General features: G+C 41.3%; 2 protein-coding genes across 5 annotated transcripts; both read left to right on the top strand.

Annotated features, from left to right (window-relative positions):
* Positions 1-20: 20 nt before the first annotated feature.
* On the top strand, positions 21-4,661 carry LOC132791156 (protein zer-1 homolog). 3 transcript variants are annotated; one of them, XM_060799976.1, is made up of 10 exons: positions 28-447; positions 1,485-1,862; positions 1,935-2,734; positions 2,797-2,921; positions 2,985-3,156; positions 3,220-3,381; positions 3,458-3,619; positions 3,693-3,842; positions 3,900-4,145; positions 4,207-4,661. In XM_060799976.1, exons 2-10 carry the CDS (start codon positions 1,562-1,564, stop codon positions 4,366-4,368), a joined length of 2,280 nt encoding a protein of 759 aa, XP_060655959.1. In that variant the 5' UTR covers positions 28-447; positions 1,485-1,561; the 3' UTR covers positions 4,369-4,661. The 3 variants fall into 3 exon arrangements, with proteins under 3 accessions (XP_060655957.1, XP_060655958.1, XP_060655959.1); XM_060799974.1 differs by having other exon boundaries at positions 21-447; positions 3,693-4,145; XM_060799975.1 differs by having other exon boundaries at positions 21-447; positions 1,488-1,862; positions 3,693-4,145.
* A 1,057-nt stretch (positions 4,662-5,718) lies between these two features.
* Positions 5,719-20,284, top strand: LOC132791159 (protein rhomboid). 2 transcript variants are annotated; one of them, XM_060799981.1, is made up of 8 exons: positions 5,719-5,890; positions 6,926-7,200; positions 7,256-7,345; positions 7,417-7,440; positions 7,502-7,678; positions 18,650-18,880; positions 19,098-19,509; positions 19,576-20,284. In XM_060799981.1, the coding sequence occupies exons 2-8, from the start codon at positions 7,030-7,032 to the stop codon at positions 19,899-19,901; spliced, it is 1,431 nt and encodes a 476-aa protein (XP_060655964.1). In that variant the 5' UTR covers positions 5,719-5,890; positions 6,926-7,029; the 3' UTR covers positions 19,902-20,284. The 2 variants fall into 2 exon arrangements, with proteins under 2 accessions (XP_060655964.1, XP_060655965.1); XM_060799982.1 differs by lacking the exons at positions 5,719-5,890; positions 6,926-7,200; positions 7,256-7,345; positions 7,417-7,440; positions 7,502-7,678 and adding an exon at positions 16,860-17,141 and having other exon boundaries at positions 19,576-20,281.
* The last annotated feature ends 60 nt before the right edge of the window (positions 20,285-20,344 follow it).

Below are 20,344 nucleotides of genomic sequence, written 5' to 3' on the forward strand. Positions count from 1 at the left end.
ATTATCGAGATTCCGAATATAGTGATTTATTGATAATTTTGTAGAGTCAGTTGGCAGTACCAAAAATACCATGTAAAGCAGAAAAAATATACTCTGTTACTTAACAGATGTCAATAACAGAGTTGAATTTGCGTTAGCACAGTGAAAGAAGAAGCACATGAGAAAGAAAATAGAAAATATGATGCCTAAAAGTGAATAATAAAGTGATTGCTGGACGAAAAACAAAAAAATTGTGTTTGTGTGGCGCACATGGAATGTTAACGCGTTCCAAACGGTGTTGCGCCCCCAAATAAATAAATTTTCAGCCAACTGAAAACAATTTGTGACAAAGACATTGCCAAGTAGCAGCAGCAACAATCATCGACGACAGCGACGACTGGTCGCATTTAAGCGACAGTGACTCGCGAGCTGTTCTAAAAAAAAAATACAGAAAATAAACGGAAAAAGGTACACACGTAAAAAAACGCAAATCCTTGTTTTTGTTTTTTGCATTTGTTTATACTAAAATATTGGAACGTTTTACACTTGTTATTCTGCTTGCTCGGTTCTCAGCTCTGCCAGCACACAGCTGATGGCTGATTGATGTTTGCCAGCCAGCGACAACGTCGAATTTCATTTCTGGCTGGCCTTGCCTTGATAAGCGCAGACTGTCTGTCTGTCGCACACGCACACACGCTGGGCACTTCCTTCCCCCTCGCACTAATGCTCACAGACAGCAACTTGTAGTTGTTTGCATTATGCGTGTGTGTGTGCTTAGAGATTTGGATATGTATGCGAATCTCCAGCAAGACGTCAGATCTGTGCTTCCGTTTACATTCTGTTGAAATTTGCATTTGATTTGGCTTTGACAGCTTACAGTGTAGTGTAGTGCGTGGGCAATGCTCTTGTTGCTGTTATTGTTATTGTATTGATGTGAACGGGTCCAGTGTCAACCAGATATTTTGTCCTTAACAGTGCGTCACTCACAGATGTCTGTTTCCACTTATTACGTAATAAGTGTGTGTCTAGCGGCACCCTTAAAAAACAACAATCATGTTACAATCGCGCGTGGAATGACTTCAGCACTTTAATGCCAACCAAAACTATAAAAGTGTGATAAGATCAGCATTTTGTATATGTTTGTGTAAATATTGATTTACAACTGTGCGATCCTTTGGATCCTGAGAATGCATTCACAGTAACTGATATTGCTTTTAATCTTATCTGGCTTTATCGCAACGTTTGATGACATATATCAATATTGATACCAAAATTATATTATAGACATAGTTTACATGACGCATGCCGTAAGTTGGCAGTCCTTCACATCCTGTGAGATCGCAGTACACGGCTTATTGATGTTATCGATAACAAGCCACACAAAATAATCAATTGACAAGTGAAACAGAGTATTAAGTCCCAGTCTCGAATACAAAAAAGACATCGTGATGTACATAATTGTTTGATTCGTATAATTCATAAATTCCAGTTTTACTTTTTTACAGCAGTAAGAGTCAAGCAATTATTGTGGAGCAGCATTTAAGCCATAGATTCGAGAACCATTGAGGAAGTCAAGCCCACGATGAGCTGCAAGGTGCGGCTAATGGAGGATGGGTCATTGGACGAGGAGCCGCTAACGTTGAAGGAGATTGCCTATCAGAAGCTGTGCAACAATTTGGACATTATCAGTAGCTGCAACGAGAGTGGACAACGCACATTGAACACGGGCATTGTGCTGACCAATGAGATATGCGATGCATTTCTGGAAAACTATCAACGCTTCCACAGGCCACTTGACGATCGGGTTATACACCTGTTTAACGACACAGGTCGCACTTCCCTCAAGATTGTGAATCTGCGCTATAGTACACTAAGCATCGTTGGTGAGTCATCTACACTCTCCCCACTCTTTATTTCATAATATCTTTTATTAATTCTTTGTGTTTGGTTTGCAGGTTTGGAGACGTTGATGCGTCATAAACTGTTTGCGTTGTCCATGTGGTATTGCGATAAGATCACCGTACATTCACATCACCTGCTCGCACACTATGGCGATAGCTTACGCTCTTTAGAGCTGGGCATCAGCTCGCATCTGCTGCAGAATGCGGAACCCAATGAAAAGGAGCCGGTGGACTTTCAACTCACCTGCCCGCACTTGCGTCGCCTTGTGCTCAATGGCGTGGTCATGCATCATCGTCTGCAATTTGCCCATCTGCAGGACCTGAGCCATTTGGATCTCACCTCCTGCGTGCTGGCCAATTTCAGTTTGGAGGCGCTCGTTATGTTGCCCAACCTGCACACGCTCATACTGTTCAATGTGTGGCCCATTGCCAATCAGTTGCATGCGATTTGCTGTCTGCGACGTCTCTGCACCCTCGACATATCCATATCGAGTTCGGGCAATGGCCACGGTACCTACGATCTGCCCGATCAGACGCTGGAAATGCTGATGGATAATCTGCGGCATTTAACGCATCTGGATATCTCAGGCACGAATTTAGCGGGCAACGGAGTGGCCACCAAAGAGTCGACCAATGCCAATACAAAGACAGAACAACACTTTGGCCCCACCGACATCCCTGGGCTGGCGTCACGCACTCAACGTCCGCTGCAGTTCCTTGGGCTGTATCACACGGCGCATTGGGCGTGCAAGCGACACGATATACCTGCTCTGGAGGTGGCCGGCGATGCCAATGAGCAGCAAATACTCACAGCGGCGCGCTATTACCACGACAGACCCGTTCTGCTGACCAGAGTGAGTGAAGCTTTTGCTTAACCTTATGATTAATGACTCACTTTCCATTTTTACCTGAATAGGTGCTCAATGATTTGTATCATTTGTTTCGCTTTGAGAACTGCAAGGATATACACACAGCGCTGGATGTTGTGCTCTGTGCCATGGATCGTCACCTGAAATTCAAGCACATGCAAATCTCGGGCAGGTGAGTGCAGTAAAAATGTTTGCATTGGATCACTATTGTAATTTGTGTTTGTTTGCTCTACAGTGCAACATTGTTCTACATTGTAAAAGGTCGCGATCGATCCAAGTTTGGCACGCTGCTGCGCAATCACATCATACGCACACTGCTCAATGGTATGGAGATGCATCTGACGGACGACACCATGCTGCGCAATGGTTATCTGACGCTCACACAGTTCCACATGCCAGTCGATGTGGTAGGACACAATTAAAGTTTACAAATCTGTATAAGCTAAACTCATTTTTTGTATATTTTATAGCTCTTTGAGTACGAACGACTGATTAAGATACTGTTACATGGCGTGTCCAAGACGGAGCAAGAAGGCTTCGTGCAACGCATTGCCATCTATCTGCTCAACACATTGGCCTGCCAGGTGGACGGCAGACAAAAGCTCTTTCTCGGCGAGCTGGGTGTGGTCAGCGTAAGCGTAGCCAAAAACTAAAGCAATATTCCTTTCATTTGTTTAACGAGTGTTATTATTTGTATTTTTCCGGCAGACGATGCTGACACTGATCAAGGATCGTTTGACGCGCTCAGTTTTCGACGATGTGATGGAGGTGGCGTGGTCGACCATGTGGAATGTAACTGATGAGACTGCTATTAATTGTAAGAGATTTCTGGATGGACGCGGCATGGAGTATTTCCTTAAGTGTTTAAATGTGAGCAAACATCGCAAATGTAATTTGCACTCGTTTATTTTTTTAACTACAATCATAATTTATAATTTGATAGACATTTCCCGATCGTGACGAGCTCTTGCGGAACATGATGGGACTGCTGGGTAATGTCGCCGAGGTGAAGTGGTTGCGACCCAAACTGATGACGCAGGAGTTTATTGAGGTCTTTGCGCGTCTGCTAGACTCATTGAGCGATGGCATCGAGGTGGGTCACCGAGGTGGAAGACTAGCCAATGACAATGCTAACCATCTGCGCTTCCAGGTCAGCTACAATGCGGCTGGAGTGCTGGCACACATTGCCTCCGATGGCGCCGATGCGTGGACCATTAAGACGCCAACAAGACAACACGTCCTGGAACGTATGGTGGCCGCCATTGAGCGCTGGAACATCAAGAGCGAACGGAACATCAACTATCGCAGCTTTGAGCCCATACTGAGTTTGGTGCGCTGCTACGAGACACCACAGTGCCAGCATTGGGCCGTTTGGGCGTTAGCCAATCTCACCCAGGTAAGATGAAGTATTCGAAATTTACGATTTCGATATTTAATTCATTTTTATTTTGATGCAGGTCTATCCAGATAAATACTGTCAGCTGGTGGAACAGGAGAATGGCATCCAGATACTAACCGAGCTGATCGAGCACGAGAGTCCCTATTGTGAGATTAAACGCATCGCTCGCCTGGTCATCGAACAGTGTGATTTGGGCATGGAGCGCATGGTTGAGGGTTAGACGAATCTATGTGCGAAAGAAGAGACAGTTATATAGGAGTATAGCATTAATAATCAAGTTTGTTGTAATGTTTATGTTTTATAAGGCAACAGCAAGTGTTATCGTTCAGATTCTTCCTCGACTTTCTTTATGTTTAAACGAAAAGGAAACATTTTTAATATGAGATATTTACGCAAAAGAAAACCAACAAAAAAAAACATAAAATGCAAAATAGCAACACGCGTTTATCAGGCGAAAGAATTAGGTAAAGAAAGAACGCTAAAAAAATATCTATATTATATAATAAATGATAGTTTATATATATATACGGTATATGTATTTATGTTCATATATAAATATGTATGTATATCATGTTGTAAGCAACCAAGCGATTTTTTTTTAAGACGAGATTAAGGCCCTGTCGGAATTGTAAATATTGTTAACAAAAAAAAAGAAAAGGCAATGTCTAGCTGCAGATTAAATAGATCCTTAATTAAACAACTGTATGCAAATTAATGAGAGTCTTTCATCTATGTGTACTCATTATTAACAAAGTACTTGATATATCTGTATGTATGGGTATTTAGCCATATAAATACGATGTCTTTTTGCTCGATTTGTTTTTTCTTAGTGAATGTAAAACGTATTTTAAGCGTTGCCGCAGAATTCACATTGTTTTTTGTCCGCTTTGTGTTCAGAGCAAAATGTTTCGATTAGTTCCTTTAAAAAAAAACAACTAATTTTGTTTATTGCATGTGCAAGCTTGTCTTTGCAAGATTGTTCTTCACATTTTAGAACCTAGCTTAGGCTTAAGTAACTGTATATATCTATACATATTATATTGTATCGTATTAACTATAGATAGCTGTGTGTGTTTTTGTTTTGCCTGGCACTAGAAACAGCTCACATCTGTGTCTTAACGGTCTATTTCCCCAGAGTCATCATCAAGTCCTTGGGATCTACAGCAGAGATAACCCGCTCCCCAACTTCCAATCTACGTGTGCGTGCGTTTGTATATCTCAATAAAGCTATGAATGTGTCAAATTGCGGCAGTCGTCGTCTGGTGGCAGTTGCGTCATGGGGTTGGTTCTTGTGGGTGGAAGGATGGAAGGGGGATTGCGGCGATGGTGGTGGTGTCATGTGGAAATGCCAACGAGTTGAAAAGCGCACAAACGTGTGGCGCATGAGCAGTGCCAAAATGACGAACTCTTAAACAACCCCTTCGGTTTGTTTTGCTCTCTTTTTCGCTCTCCACATCTCTGTGGTTGGCAACTGGCGATACTCTTCTCACTTGTCAGTTGCCATTTTGCCGCCCGGTCGGAAAGTTTGTTTGTTTGTTGTTTGTGCGTAGCGACAGAGAAGCGAGTCATCAATGATGTTGATGCCAAATTGCTTTGTTTTCTTAAACGTTTTGTTTAATAACTTAATAACAAAGTTTTGTCGACAATAATTCACAAAGTTTATGCAAAGTGAAACAGTGAAAACAAATAAAGAGGACAAAACAAAAGTTCGAAACGGATTCTGCGCACAACAAACGAAGAGTGTGAGTGTGTTTTTGAAAGGAGGAGAAGAAGGAAATAACATCAACATGAAAATGCATTTCTGTTTGCCGGTTCCAAGCAACAGCCCAGCTTGCCGTTGTGTGTGTCCATTCACTTCCGCTGCACATCTTTGCTTGCCTCGCAGGCTCAGATCAATAACCTTGTCCCTTCTAGAGGGACAACAAACCCCTTAAGGGACTGTTGCCATGGCAGCAATAACAATTACAGTGTCTGTAACAAATGAAAACAAAAACAAAAAGCTATTATGTATTCCGGGCATGAAATAGGCTAAGGTATTGAGTACCAATTTTAGTCTATGATTAACCGAAACTTTATTTTCTCTGGCCCAAGCAAAGAGTTGTAGCAATTCCAAAAACGACAAATTGCGACGAAGTTCACTTTACAGGGCGAAATAAATTTTAAAAACTCTTATCTCGAGCGAGACTCGAACCGCAGGCATCACGAACAAAATGTTCTTGAAGGAATGCAACTTAGCGCGCTCGACCAAATCTATCTCTGTCGAGAAGTTGATAGTTGAGCACTTCAACGAAAGCTTTAAGAACGTGCGTTGTGAAAGAAAGCTCGCTGCTAAAAGCTTACACAGTGTGCTGCTGCTTATTGAGAAGACTTACAAAATATAATTAATAATTTTTGGGATTTACTTAAAAAAAACATTATTATAAAAATATTAAAGTTAAATAAATTCAATAAAAAAATTTTTTGTTAGCATTAAAGAATGTGAACTTAAATAAGAATAGCGTGCATGGAATTTCCAGTGAAATTTTTTACTGCATACTCTTAGGAGCATCTTTAAATGATGCATACCAAAAAGCATGCAATAATTATTCTTACTGAATCTTAGATCTTAAAATGGATATAAAAGCATAAAGAGTTTGCCTTTTTTTATGATAAAAAGAATAGAATATTTTAGTGTAAGCAACTAAATATAAAACAACTATATAAGAAACCAGCTAAGCGTTTGTTTAAATTATCGAAACAAACTAAAACTAAAATTGTTTTGTCTTATTTTTGTGTAGCGACATAAAATCAGTCCTATCACTGCCAAATTCAACTGCCAGATTAAGCAATCAAGTTTTCTAGTTAAGAATCCTGGAACGCAACACGGAGACAAAGAGCCGACATGTGGCCCGGCTCCGAGCGAGGCAGCTCGCGAGCCCTGGAGTTACCGACCAGTCAACAGAATGCTGGCGGTAGTAGCCAGCAGGAGACGCTGGCGGACATCGAGCACATATCGACAATAGCCGGATCATTGGCTTCCATTGGGTCGCTATCGCACACACAGATGCGCTATGTAAGTCAAGGAAATTGGAAATAGGGAACAATATTATAAATATAATCGATTTTAGTGCACAAATGATGCCGGCTATGATACAGAGCACACCTCACTCAACTCGGACTTTGATGAGGCGGAATTGAAACGGGAACTGCTGCGAGATGTGAGTATTAAAGATACCTTTAGTCTTCAAACAATTCCATATACTATTATTTGCTTAATTACATTTTACAGAAATGGAAACTGCTTTTCGATATGGTAAGTTGAAGCAAAACTATTCAAAGTATTCCCCAAAGTTAATTGCGATTTTGTTGCACAGTTCGATCCGGAGGGTTTTGGCGAGATATCCGTAACCGAATTCCTGGTTGCATTGAAATCGCCGGAATTCCTATCCCAAGTGCCTATGAACAAGCGGGAGCTGTTGCTGGAGCGTGCAAAGAAGGCCCAACTGCCTAATGGTCCGGGCTATGTGACATTTCAGGACTTTGTGAACGTGGTAAGTGCATCTAAATCGAATTCCCATGTGCCACAGCAAGAGACACACATCGACAGACTCGTGGCAAGGATTTAAGTGCAAACACAGGTGCAGATGTGTCCACTGCACAACATGTTCATGATGTAGGCTCGTGTACAAACACAAAGCACGACAAGAGTAGAGCGAGCGAGCGAGATAGAGGGAGGGAGGAGAGAGAGACTCTGATCCAGAGGCTGGATAACATTCTTGTTGTGCACTGTTTTGTTTGTGTTGTGGCAAATGCAAAAAGTCTATTCGTCCATTTGGTCATTCACCACTCGCACTCGCCAAATAAAATGCACCTTGGCTAACCATGGCAAAAGGGACATGCCTCGCTGCCTCGGTCGGTGGATTGTTTACCGAGGGCTCTGCCAGGGCTGAAGATACTCGAGGGCTGCATTGGGTTTGAAGTTCTTGCAGGTTGCAGGTAAACATTAAAATTGCAATTGAACGCTGCCCTCTTGTCAATCTTATTGCTATTTGATTGAATCTACGCTTGATTGGCTCACACACACACCTAGGTAATCACACAGATACACACACAAATATATGCACTCACACATGCATAATGAATGCGATTCTTCTTAGTCCTTAGCCGCTTTCCTTTTGTTTGGCAACGAGTTCTGCTCAAAGTCATGCATTAGCCAGACCATCACAAAGTGTGTCTATTTACCCTCTTGTGTATTGTATTGTCTGCCTTGATGTGGGTGTGTGTATGCCTGTGTGTCGGCGTGTGTGTGTGTGTGCCTAACGGTAATTGTGAATGACAGAGTTCATTCGCACACTCGCCAGGCCTCAACAACAATGCACGACGACTGATGACATTAGCTCCTGTTGATGGCCTCGTTATTCCCATTTCCATCATCAACCTTTTGTCTTTCGATTATTTCTCAATCCTCGAGCTATCTTTGGGCTGCCGAATCAAGTAGATCGTAGGTGTGACAGTTGCAAAAGTCCTCGGCACTCATCATTAGCTTCTGTTGACACATCACAACATTAAATGTCAATGGCTTTTGTCTTGCGTTTGTTTTGTACCCTGTATACAAAAGACGAAAGGGTTTAATAACTTTGTAACAATGACAGGCAGAAGTTGACAAGGCTCAATTAAGAAAATTCAAGTGAATTGTCTGAACATCGATATCTTGAAAAGTAGAATAGCATGAGCTATCAAATTTGATGACAATGAGCATAAAATCTGAATATATTTAAGAATATTGTTAAGTAACTTTTATATCATTAACATATAGAATTTCAATCGAAAAATTAATTTTTTTTTAATTAGACCAATTATGAATTTTAAAAGAGCCTTTATAGTAGATTAAATTTCTAAAATATATTAATATTTTTCACATTAAAAATATAAAACTCTCAAGAATGCCGATATGTAAATATTCTGTAAATACATTCTTGTTCCTTGTGAAAATTTTCTCAATTTTATTTTACTTACTGATAACATTTAATGTTGTTAAAACTTCTTTATTTGAGTTTGTTATTTTCATCATCCAAGTCTAGTATCTTGTTTGAGTCCTGTTCTCCAATTTCTGTCGCTTTTCTACCTCATCAATATGTTGCCCTTTGTCTATTTCGGGACTATCTTTGGCATCAGTCTGTTGCAGATCCTTGTCGAAGGTGTGACAGCCGCGAAAAAAACGAACACAGTCCTTATCATAACGATGCGATCGTAGTACACACAACATTTTTCCACTTAATTATTAATTTCAATGATCGAGCAGCAGCAACAGGAGCTGCTCTCCTGAAGGCGGAGTTTACAGCGGCCATATGGGCGGTTGAGGCTAATGTGTCCTTGTTTGGAGCGCTGCTTGAATTAAAGCAGGAATGCCGCAAAACCCAAGACGTGGAGCAACGAAGCAACGGCGACGACGGCAGCTCAACATGCATAATGCAAACGGCGTGGAGGCGATGCCTGTGCCGACATTGATACAATGGAGATTGCCCGATGATTGCTGCATTTTTAACAAAAGCTCGCACGTGACAAATCCTTTTATGGCAGCGCCAAAGCAGATGCAGCGCCTCCTCGTCCGAGCCGGCGCCGTCGCCGCTCCCGAGACTCGACTCGAAAAACATTCAATGAAGAGCAGCGGGCCAACAAACGTGTTGAACGTTATGACAACTGCCAGGCACGAGGCTGTCGCTTGATCTCGTCAGCGGAGCAGCATCTGGTCCAGCGCACAGCAGGAGGAGAACCAGTCAGAATAACTGCATCCGCAACGAACACTTGATGCTCTATCTGTTCTGCAGTTATTTCAAGTGTTGTCAACTGTGAGAGAGACTCTTCGGTTAGTTGTGGTATATAATGATTTGCACACCTCCCCAATCCAAAAAGGGTACATCGCTTTTAATTGCAGTCCGAGCAACAAAAGAATACAAAACAAAACGAAAAAAAAGTTGAAGAACGCCGTGGAGAGAATTCTTGCATTAATCAGAAAGTCAACGGAGCTGCCAAGCGTCGTCGATCAGCGACGATCTGCGATCATCATACTTCGTAGTTGTACTCGTAAACGAAAGCAATTGGCGGTGGAGTCTTCCTCTCTCTCTCTCTATGTGTGTGTCTCCTCAAGAAGTCGCCTCCATTATCATAATCAGTGGACGCAGCGCGCAGCTGGCAGACGCCAAAGTCACTGAGGAGAGTCGCATCTTCAACCAGCTGAACCTGTGCCGAGCACGCACCAAGAAATTCCTGCGGCTTGTCTTGAATGGGGGAATGTCTCTTTGGCCCCCATCGCCGGGTAGCTGTAGCTGGACAGGAATGCCAGCCAGTCAGCCAGCTAGCCAGCATCGGCATGGCCAGCTGGCGACTGTCTGCGATCGGGTTTATTGAATAAACATTGCGCGCGACCGTTGCTGATGCCAATGGAGATGCGAGATGCTGCTGCCTCTTCTTTTCCTACTGTCAGCAGCATCTTCCTCCTAAGCTTGATGGCGTCTGCTCGCTGCTGATTCTGCAGCACTGATAGGCGGTGGAATCAGATCAGCTGCAGCGAACAGTGAGCCACCGTTGCATTGGAAGGTGCAAAATGCCTTGCGCCTTGGCCTCGAGGGACGCAAGACATCAGACGGCTGCCTCAACGACGTCGACGACGACGACGCGGTATTAAATCAATGCCAATCCATAAATGGTCTATGCGACGCTGCAGATTCAATTGGAATCTCTTAGCGATTTCATTATTCCACAATAATATCGCAAATCGCCTGTAAGAGGTAAAACTTGAGAGAAGTGCGTCGGCCAACGGTTGCCTTTGAGCCATTTTCCAGTTAAATACGCCAAAGACTTCGACTGCTGTAGCAACGATCGCTTGGCGTCTGAGGTGTGAATCCACTCCATAAAAGTGGTTTAGTTGAGATCATATTTAAGCCACTAAATCGTGTACTTTGAGCGCATGAGTTACGCAATTTGATACGCGATTAGTTGGCGCTTAAGCTCTATTAAAGTCTTGAGGGGTCTGCTGAGCAATTGCTGTGCCGCATAAGAATTTCCTACTAAAAGTTATCATATTGATTATTTTGTATCTAAATTGCTTTTGACATTGTGATTTTTGCAATTGATTTGACTGATTAGTTGTTAATATACTAAAATGTTCCGAAGTTGTTGGCTTATCGTTTTACTATTACATTTAAAATATACCATAGTGTACAGAATATACCACATTTGTTGACCAATTAAGCAGATCTCCACTTCGATAGAGAATTGTAAATAGAATATTATTGACAGCTTAGTTTGTTGAATAATGATAATATAATAATAATCATATTCCTTTGTAGTTTAGGTTTTACAATTTTTTAAAGCTCGTAATTTTGAACAGTTATTATTTCAAATTTAAAATAGTCTTTCTATTCTAATACAATCTTCGTATAATGTATGATTTTGTCTTTAGTAGTTCAGTTATGGTGAATACAATTCTATTTAATTTGTTTTGTGTGCTTGTTTTCTTATACCATTCTGTCAGATCTTTAATACTTTTAAATTATATTATATTTGATCGTGTATATTCTATTCTTTTAGAAGTATTGAATCCTTTCTTATTCCATTCTATCAGATCTTCAATATTTATTACATTCTTTTAGATCTTTTATATTTCATTCCACTGTATTGACTTCATTCTTATTTTCTTATTCCATTCTGTCAGTTCTTCAATATTTTTTAAATTCATTCTTTTAGATCTTCTATACTACATTACATTCTATCAGAAACATCGACTTCCTCTTTAAAAATCCGATTTATAGTAAGTTTCATATTCAGTTGCAGCATTTTAAGCAAACGTTGCTTTACATTACATCCAATCCTGGCTTAAACTGTATATGTTTCCTCTGAGCCTTGTCACACCATGTCCTTCACAGAGAATATCATTTATGTTTTCCTTGTCGAGTCTTCGACAATATCCTTTTCATAGCAGTTCCATTTCAAAATTGTGGGATTTAAGCGTTTTGAAAGTTGCTTAAAAGCCAATCGATGATAGTTTTCGTTGTGCAAAGTCCTTCATATCCTTCGACAGATAACAGTTTTCCATTGTCGCTGCCTGACTGCTTTCCATCCACACAGAACTAGCAAAACGAAAAATGAAAAAACTTGCTGAGAAAATGAAGTAAAAATGCATGTTTTTGTGCTTCTGCTGCTGCTGCTCGGTTGGCTCTAACATTCGTTTTGACTTGTGGCCCATGCCAAGGACGTGACAATGCCAAAGATGACAGTGGGCGGATGGAAGAGGAGGCGGGGGTGGGACAAGCTGGGCTACTGATGCTGACGATGTTTGGTCAATGGTCAATTTGGCAGCAGTTTATTTTGATTGTTGTGCATCCGGGGCAAGGATAACGATGTGCACATCAAACGGCACAGCACCAAAAACTGCAACTGTCTGCGTTCCCACGTGCTGGAGTTTGTTCATCCTCTTCGATATCGCTTCTTTTTTTTTTGTTTTCGTGGCATGTCGCAGTCACGAAATGTGCTGATAACGAGTCCTAAAACCGAAATCGATGTCCTGTGGCAGTCACACGCTATCTTGTTGTAATAATCGCTTATGCATTTCGTGGCTTTTTTTCCTCCTCCGTATATAACATTGTAAATGCCAAACATTTATCTTAAACAATGTTTGGCCAGTGTCCTCGTGGGTCTCATTAGTCATTGCCACGATTTCCAAATGCAATTAGTTGACGCTCCGCTGTAATAATAATAATGGCCACAACTAATTATGTTGAATAAATTTAAATGGGCAGCGCACCTGACATTTATGACGGCATTAAAAACACCGTCGCATCCACATCCACAGCCCTAATTTCTGTTGCTTGTTTTTTTTGGCAGTACAGGGGTCAATGAAACTGCTGCTGGTCAGCAGTTTTATTTTTTTGAAGGTGGCTCTCTGACCATGGCCCTGGCCCTGCAGACTGCGCTTCAAGCTCAAGTGCCTCGCATAATTGTGACACAAACAAACGCGACGGAAGCGCGCGCGGTGTGCGCATCATTAACTTGTGCCCCCAAAAGCAAAATGAATCCAAGAGCAGCCGAATTTCGTTGGTAATGAGGTGACATCAAGTGCGTAGTTCGCTTCACGTATTTGCGTCTAGGATGCAGACACGCGCTCTGCATGTTTGCACCTTGTTGCAACATGTTGCGGCAAGCGGCAGCTGCTGCTGGCCCTGATTGCCGCTTGTGTGCGGCAGTCGACCGGAAAACTCTAACAAAAAAAAAAGAAAGAAGTTCAAATAGTAGTAGAAATTCGTATTTTTTTGTGATTACAATGATATCCGATTACTACTTACACACATCGTCGTAATAGAGTTCGGGGGCTGTCACGCCCCTTAGGCACAATGCGTAAGTGGAATGAAGTCTTATTTTATTTCGTTTGATTTCCACATTTTTTTTTGTGCCAATCTTGTGCCAAACAATGATGTGTGTGTGTGTCTGGAGTGGGTCGCTCTCTGTGTGTGCCTTTGTGCCTTGCGTGTCATTTCATTTCCGCCAGCCACGAATCGCAAATCAAACACAGCAGACGAAGTAGACGACGACAGCTGCTGTTGCTGCTGCTCCTTGGCGGTGCTTTGCATGCGCACACATATCCTTGCAGTGCACAATTGAGGGGCAATCTTAATCTATATAACAGGCATTCTTATGTAGTATATAGCTTTTGCAATACAATTGAAAGCCATTGCTTGGCCAAGACAAAAGACGCGGCGTCAAAGGCCAAAACGTCAAAGCAGCGCAAGTCTTCTCTGTATGTGTATTTTGTAGTGCATTGAATAGTCTCGAGTTGTTGTTGTTGTTTGCTGGTCGGCACACAGGAAACTGCAGAAAGGTGCAAACGAACTTCCGCTCCAAATCAGTTTTCGATTTGTTGTTTCACTGCTGCTCCAGTTTCTAGCTGCAAGCAACTTCGTCTCCAGCTGCCTCGATGTGTATGTGTTTGTTTGTTTTATCTGGCACGCGCTGCATATGCTTAAAGAGAGTTCAGTTCCTTTAGCAGTTAGCCAGCTCTGCTTAGGTTAAGCTCATCCCTGATATTGCTTTTGCTGCAGCCTGAGCATCTGCTAATCAATCACCATCATCATCATCAACAGCAGCAGCAGTAGCAAAACGGTTGAAAGGTTGATTGCCCACGCAAAAGGATCTGGCCTATAATTAGCCAAAAGGTATGTAGTAGTAGTAGAGGTCTTCTCGCATCCTAAGCGACGCATCCTGGGCCGCCGTGCGGCAGGCAAATGTGACTTTAATGAGTAAAAATGTGATAATTAGTAGACGCCAAGTGACCGACAAAGGCAACGAGAAAACTCTCTTGGTAATTACAGTGGAAAAAAAAACCATTTGCCCGTCAAATTGCGCACTCTCTGGGCGGGCGGACAACAACAACAACGACATCAGCAGCAGCAGCAAGTGTTGCCTCCAGCTTCGAGGTTGGGTTAAAGATTCAACAAAAGCAATACACAAAATGGCAGAGCGAGAGAGAGAGAGAGAGAGATGTGGCTACCATTTTCACCTGCGGCCCGTCACTTGACTGCGCAAACAATGCAAATTGAATTGCTTCTTGCAAAAATATTGTTATTCAATTTGATGACCGGGTTCGAGGTGAGTGCTGCTGTTGCTGCTCTGCTGCTGGTCCGCTGCTGTTGCGGTTGCTTCTGCTGCTGCTGCTGTTCCGCTAGCTGCTGCTCCGCCACAAGGTGCTCAAGCTTGGTCGGGTTTCCGCTGCCAAAGACAATAAACAAACAATTGAGAAGGTGACATGTTTGTGTATTTGACTGCGACTTACCCGATATCCATATTCAAATCTGAATAGTACAAGAATTCAATTTCATTTTGAAATACTCGAGTATTCTTTGGACAAGCAGGTTCATCAAGCGGTCTATTTTAGTATTTCAGATTTTTGTCATTTATAATTTCAATATAATTCCAATCTCTTTAGCTGTATATTAAACTGTGGAAAATAAGAAAATTAATTTAAAATTATTATTATTTATGTTATTAAATTTTACTTGAAATTACTAGATAATTGTAGGGATAGTCAGAAGGGTCAAAACGATTATAATCACTTTGTTTTTAAAAGATTCTACTTTCTAAAAAATCAAGTTCCTGACAAATTTGGTTACAAACCAAAACATTATTTATTATATTAATTATTTTTTTATCAAATAATATTATTAGGCTTTGTAATCATGTGTTCAATACAAGTAATTGGAAAGCAATATTGATTTTAATTTTAGTTTCTTTTTACCCAATTTTACATAGTATATATTATTGGATTCATATTTTAAAGCAGTACTATTTTATTTTAATTGACTAACTGATCAAGTATTTAAAAGTCTTTAACAAATTTGCTGAGTTTTAATAATAAGTTAATTAAATTACTTTAAGATCAAATTAAAAAGAAAGATAAAATAATTTACTTTACATTTATGACAGTTCTGTCTGTAAAGCTTATCGATAGTCAGAAATATGTCGCAATGTTTAAAAGGTTTCACTACACATATTTAGCATACCAGCCTGAACTTTGCTAGTACCGGGTATAAGAAGTTCGACTTAGCCGCAGCTAAATGTTTATGTGCCACAGATTGCACACGATTTATATACACACTAGAGAGAGCGAGAGAGGGTAGGGGAGAGTGTGAGCGAGAGAGATATGGATTATTGGCCAGTATTATGGCTGGAGTCAAGGCGGGCAAGTTTATAAATATTTTGTTCAACTGCTTGGAATAAAAATGTCAACACACACACACACTCGCATTGAATGAGGGCGCACACACACAACATAAAATGCATAATGGAGTGCACAACAACAACAAGAACAGCAACAACGTTGTTGCCCGAGTGTCGCCAACGAAGATGTCCTTTTTTGCGCATAGCCTATGGCTAACAAAAACACTCGCACACACACACTGGCAAACACACACACTGGCAAACACACACAGGACATGGCCACGTAATTCAAAGGAATTTTTTCGTAGGTGTTCCACAGCAAAGAGACGCCGCCGTTGCCACTGCCAGAGAGCGCCCTTCTCTTGCCCATGTTGACCGATGGAATGGAATGGGATGTAGAGGAGGGGATAGGAGTGTGTTAAATGTTTTGCGTCAATTTGTCGCTTTATGTTTGCGACCTAAAAACGTTGTCACACACAAACAGACACACACATTCAAATGCACATCGTCCTTGCTGAATGAAGCACAAATAGAATGTATTTAACTCAGTTAAATGAAAAACGAAGCGAAATGAAACGGATCGAGGCATTTGAGAATTTCATTTACCTGCTGCTGCTGCCCTCCTGCGTGACGTCATGCGGCGTTGCTGCTGGGTAATGTCATTATCAGGCTACGCCGCAAAGGACGGGAAGGGGAGACAATTTCCAATGTCCAGTGCATAATTCGCACACCCGTCGTGCACGTCACAAAACAAATGATAAACAATTATTTGTTAGCGGCGCTGTTTATGTTTGATCTCCTTGTGTTGTGTGTGTGTTGGCTGCAATCCCAGATTTATCATCGCCTCACAATGCAATTTGGGTGTTCCAATTGTTTGATACGTGGAAATGCACAAATCGGAAGTAAACTGAAGCCCATTTGAATTAAGGAAGTGTGAGCAAAGCACAAAAGAAATGTGCTGTAGCCCTGACAGTCAAATTTGCGGCAAGTTGGCAGCTCCTTGTACAAAATATAGGCGCAAAGCAAACGCAACGATCGGCGAGGAAATGACGGCGACGCCAACGACGTAGCGAGCAACTAAAAAAAACCGCGGTGTCTTAACGTTAATAAATTAAGTGTTTTATGTACATATGCATATTTATTGTATGTTAATTATTGTGTTTAATGGCATATTGAGCATTATGTTTGTAAGCAGTGCACATCAACGATAAGATTATAATAATTATTGCCGCAGTCGCAGCAATTTGTGTCAACGTTACAAATTAATAAAAAAAAAACGCGCGCTAAGTTGAAAAAATACGTTGCGTAAGTAGCAGAGGGTGTTAAGAAACAACAACAAACACAAATACGCATTTTATATACAATTACCTTTTATCGGCTTGTTCTTTTTTTTTGCCACTCACTACCATTTGTCAATTGAATATTCAATGAGTGCTTTATCTAGTAAATTTATGCCGTTATAATTGTGTTGTACGATTACGCATAAGCTGTAGCTGTGTGTATGTGTAGGTGGCGTTGCCACTTAGTTGCGGTTGTGTGTGACAAAGAGGATTGCAATTTGCTAGTTAATGGCCCTGCAGGCGATTTATCAATTAAAACAAATTTGATAATTACTAATATTAGACTGTCTGTCACTGTCTGGCTAACTAGACGCGACACTTGTTAACTCCCACGGCCTCGTCTAGAGAAGAGGCCACAAAATGTACAATGTTGCTGGCTACTAGCGGAAGTAACTATTTTGTTTCGCCTTCCCTTTTTCCGCATCTTCTGCGTTTGCAAGCTTAATTTGCAGATTTTTTTCGTGTATTTTTTTGTGTATACCCTTTGTACGAATGAATGGGCACAAGTGGTATGCTCGGCTGCACAAATTGAATACTTCTTTCTGTTATTTAAAATACCCTTTGATTTAATATTAACATTGACATTTAAAGCAGTTTTATTAACATAGTCCTGTTAGTATTTTATTATATGCACTTGTTTGCAGGGTATATTTTGCACTGCAATTGACAGTTATGTATTTTTTCGTTTCGTAATCGTGAATTTTAATTGCGCGTAGGCTTCATTTGGATTTTCTTGCTCTCAGCTCGCAGTCGCAGTCTCCGTCTCAGTTTTAATTAAACACAATACACATTTTCCGGCTTTTGCAGATTTTCGTGTTGTTGTTGGCCTCCGCTTTTAGTTGCTGTTAGTTTTTATGAGCGCCTTAATTGCCCGCCCCGTTCGCATCTTTTGTGAACATCTTAATTACATAATAAAAATTATTTAGTTTTCACAACCCTTCTCTGCCCCTCTGTCCAGAAGCAGAAGACCAGTCCACACCACAATCCTAAATAGTCAGCTAGTCATTATACTACCAGGCTTTGTTTTCATAATTTTATGGCTCGTTTAGTTTTGGGGTTAAAGATTTATGTTTGCAGATTTTACTTATGAGATGAGATACATTAAAGCACTGTATGTCCAATTGGAACGTGCAGACTTCCCAGATATGTAGTTTCCCATGGCTTTTTCAGTGTGATGCGACGAGCTTGAACTCGGATTTATCGGATTTTCTTCCTTTTCGATATGTCTAAAGTTTGACGTTTATCGGCCGTAGATATCGATTACACATTATTTGTAAGCGCGTATTTTGAAATTCATGTTGTTATTGTTGTTGTTCTTACTTTTGAGGTTGTAGGGGACTGCCTCTATACTCTGGCTTGATATTTAAATTAGCTCAAGTCGAGACTATATATTATATATGTAATATTTCCCCAGATGTAAGCATTAAATGATCCATGTCACATTCATTTCTTTGTCTGTTCTGCCGTTTACAGATGAGCGGCAAGCGAACGCGTAGCTTCAAATGCGCCGTACACCAGCGAGATCGAGAAGTGTGCTCCGAGAACGACTTTCAATTGGTGCTCAGTGAGCCGCCGCTCTTCAGGAAGATGGTGCATGCCGTTGCCGTCGAAGTGCTGCCCGAGGAGCGTGATCGCAAATACTATGCGGATCGTTACACCTGCTGTCCACCGCCCTTTTTCATTATACTGATCACAATGATAGAGGTAGAGTATAGTATTGTTTAATATAGTATAGTTATATACTGCATGCATGGAGATTATTGCATAATTAATCTTACGACATTCTAATGTTAATGTGCATAATTCCAAAAAACACATTATTTGATTCTTAATATAGTAGTTGCACTTATCAATTAATATTGATACTGTAATATCATTATAATTAATTGTTGCCAATTTACAAAATTATTCTTTTCACTAGCTGGCCTTCTTTGTGTATCACACGATGGCGGTGGGAGAAACGGCAGCAGCGGGTCCCGTGCCCACGGACTCCATGTTTATTTATCGTCCCGATAAGCGTCATGAGATCTGGCGATTTGTGCTCTATATGGTGCTGCATGCTGGCTGGTTTCATCTGGGATTCAATGTGGCCGTCCAGCTGCTCTTTGGCCTGCCCCTGGAGATGGTGCACGGATCGACGCGCATCGCCTGCATTTATTTCTCGGGCGTACTCGCCGGCTCCCTGGGCACCAGCATCTTCGATCCCGAGGTGTATCTCGTGGGCGCCAGCGGTGGCGTTTATGCCTTGCTGGCGGCGCATCTGGCTAACGTGCTGCTCAATTATCATCAGATGCGTTACGGCGTCATACGCCTGGCATTCATCCTCATCTTTGGTAAGTTGTTGCGAGTTTCGTATCTGTTTTGTTTTGTAACTTTTCCCATTTTGTTGTTGTGCTTAGCTTCGTTTGACTTTGGTTTCGCCATCTATGCACGTTATGCCGGCGAGGATGCGTTGCCCAACCAGGTGGGCGCCAATGCGGCGTCTGTATCGTATGTGGCACATTTGGCTGGCGCTGTGGCGGGACTCACCATTGGGCTGCTGGTGCTCAAGAACTTTGAGCAGAAATTGCACGAACAGTTGCTCTGGTGGATTGCCCTTGGCACGTACATGGCCCTCGTCGTTTTTGCCGTCGCCTTCAATATACTGCATGGTGTGACGCTCTTCAACATGCGTGTGGAGAAGATTCGCGTCACGGAGACCTTCTACAATGACTTCAAAGTATAGCAGAAGGTCGATAGAAGGATGGCGTATTTGTCTTTCTGTTGATTCCCCACCACAAAGAACGAGATGATTATGGATTATGGATATATTGTTTTTTTTTGTTCGCGTTTTTCGTTTTCGTTTATGATATTATTATTTCGTTAAAGATATTTTGTTATTTAGTTTGGACAGTGAATAAGTTTGGAATAGTTTAACGTTTTTGTTCAAGTTGATTTATATCGTGCAATATATTACTATATGTATTTGTATTGTACACAATATATAGACAATCATCTTCTAAGTGGAATGAATCAACGCTATTTGTTAACAACTTTTCGTATTTGTACGCTTCGTTTTAAAGTACAAAAGATATGATGATGAAATTGATAAAAGTTAAAAGTCTGAACTGATTAGGCTATATATACCATATATATATATATATATACACTTGATGGTCAACACTGCAG

Source organism: Drosophila nasuta, chromosome 3 (genome assembly GCF_023558535.2).
Source record: "Drosophila nasuta strain 15112-1781.00 chromosome 3, ASM2355853v1, whole genome shotgun sequence".
Taxonomy (NCBI): Eukaryota; Metazoa; Arthropoda; class Insecta; order Diptera; family Drosophilidae; genus Drosophila; species Drosophila nasuta.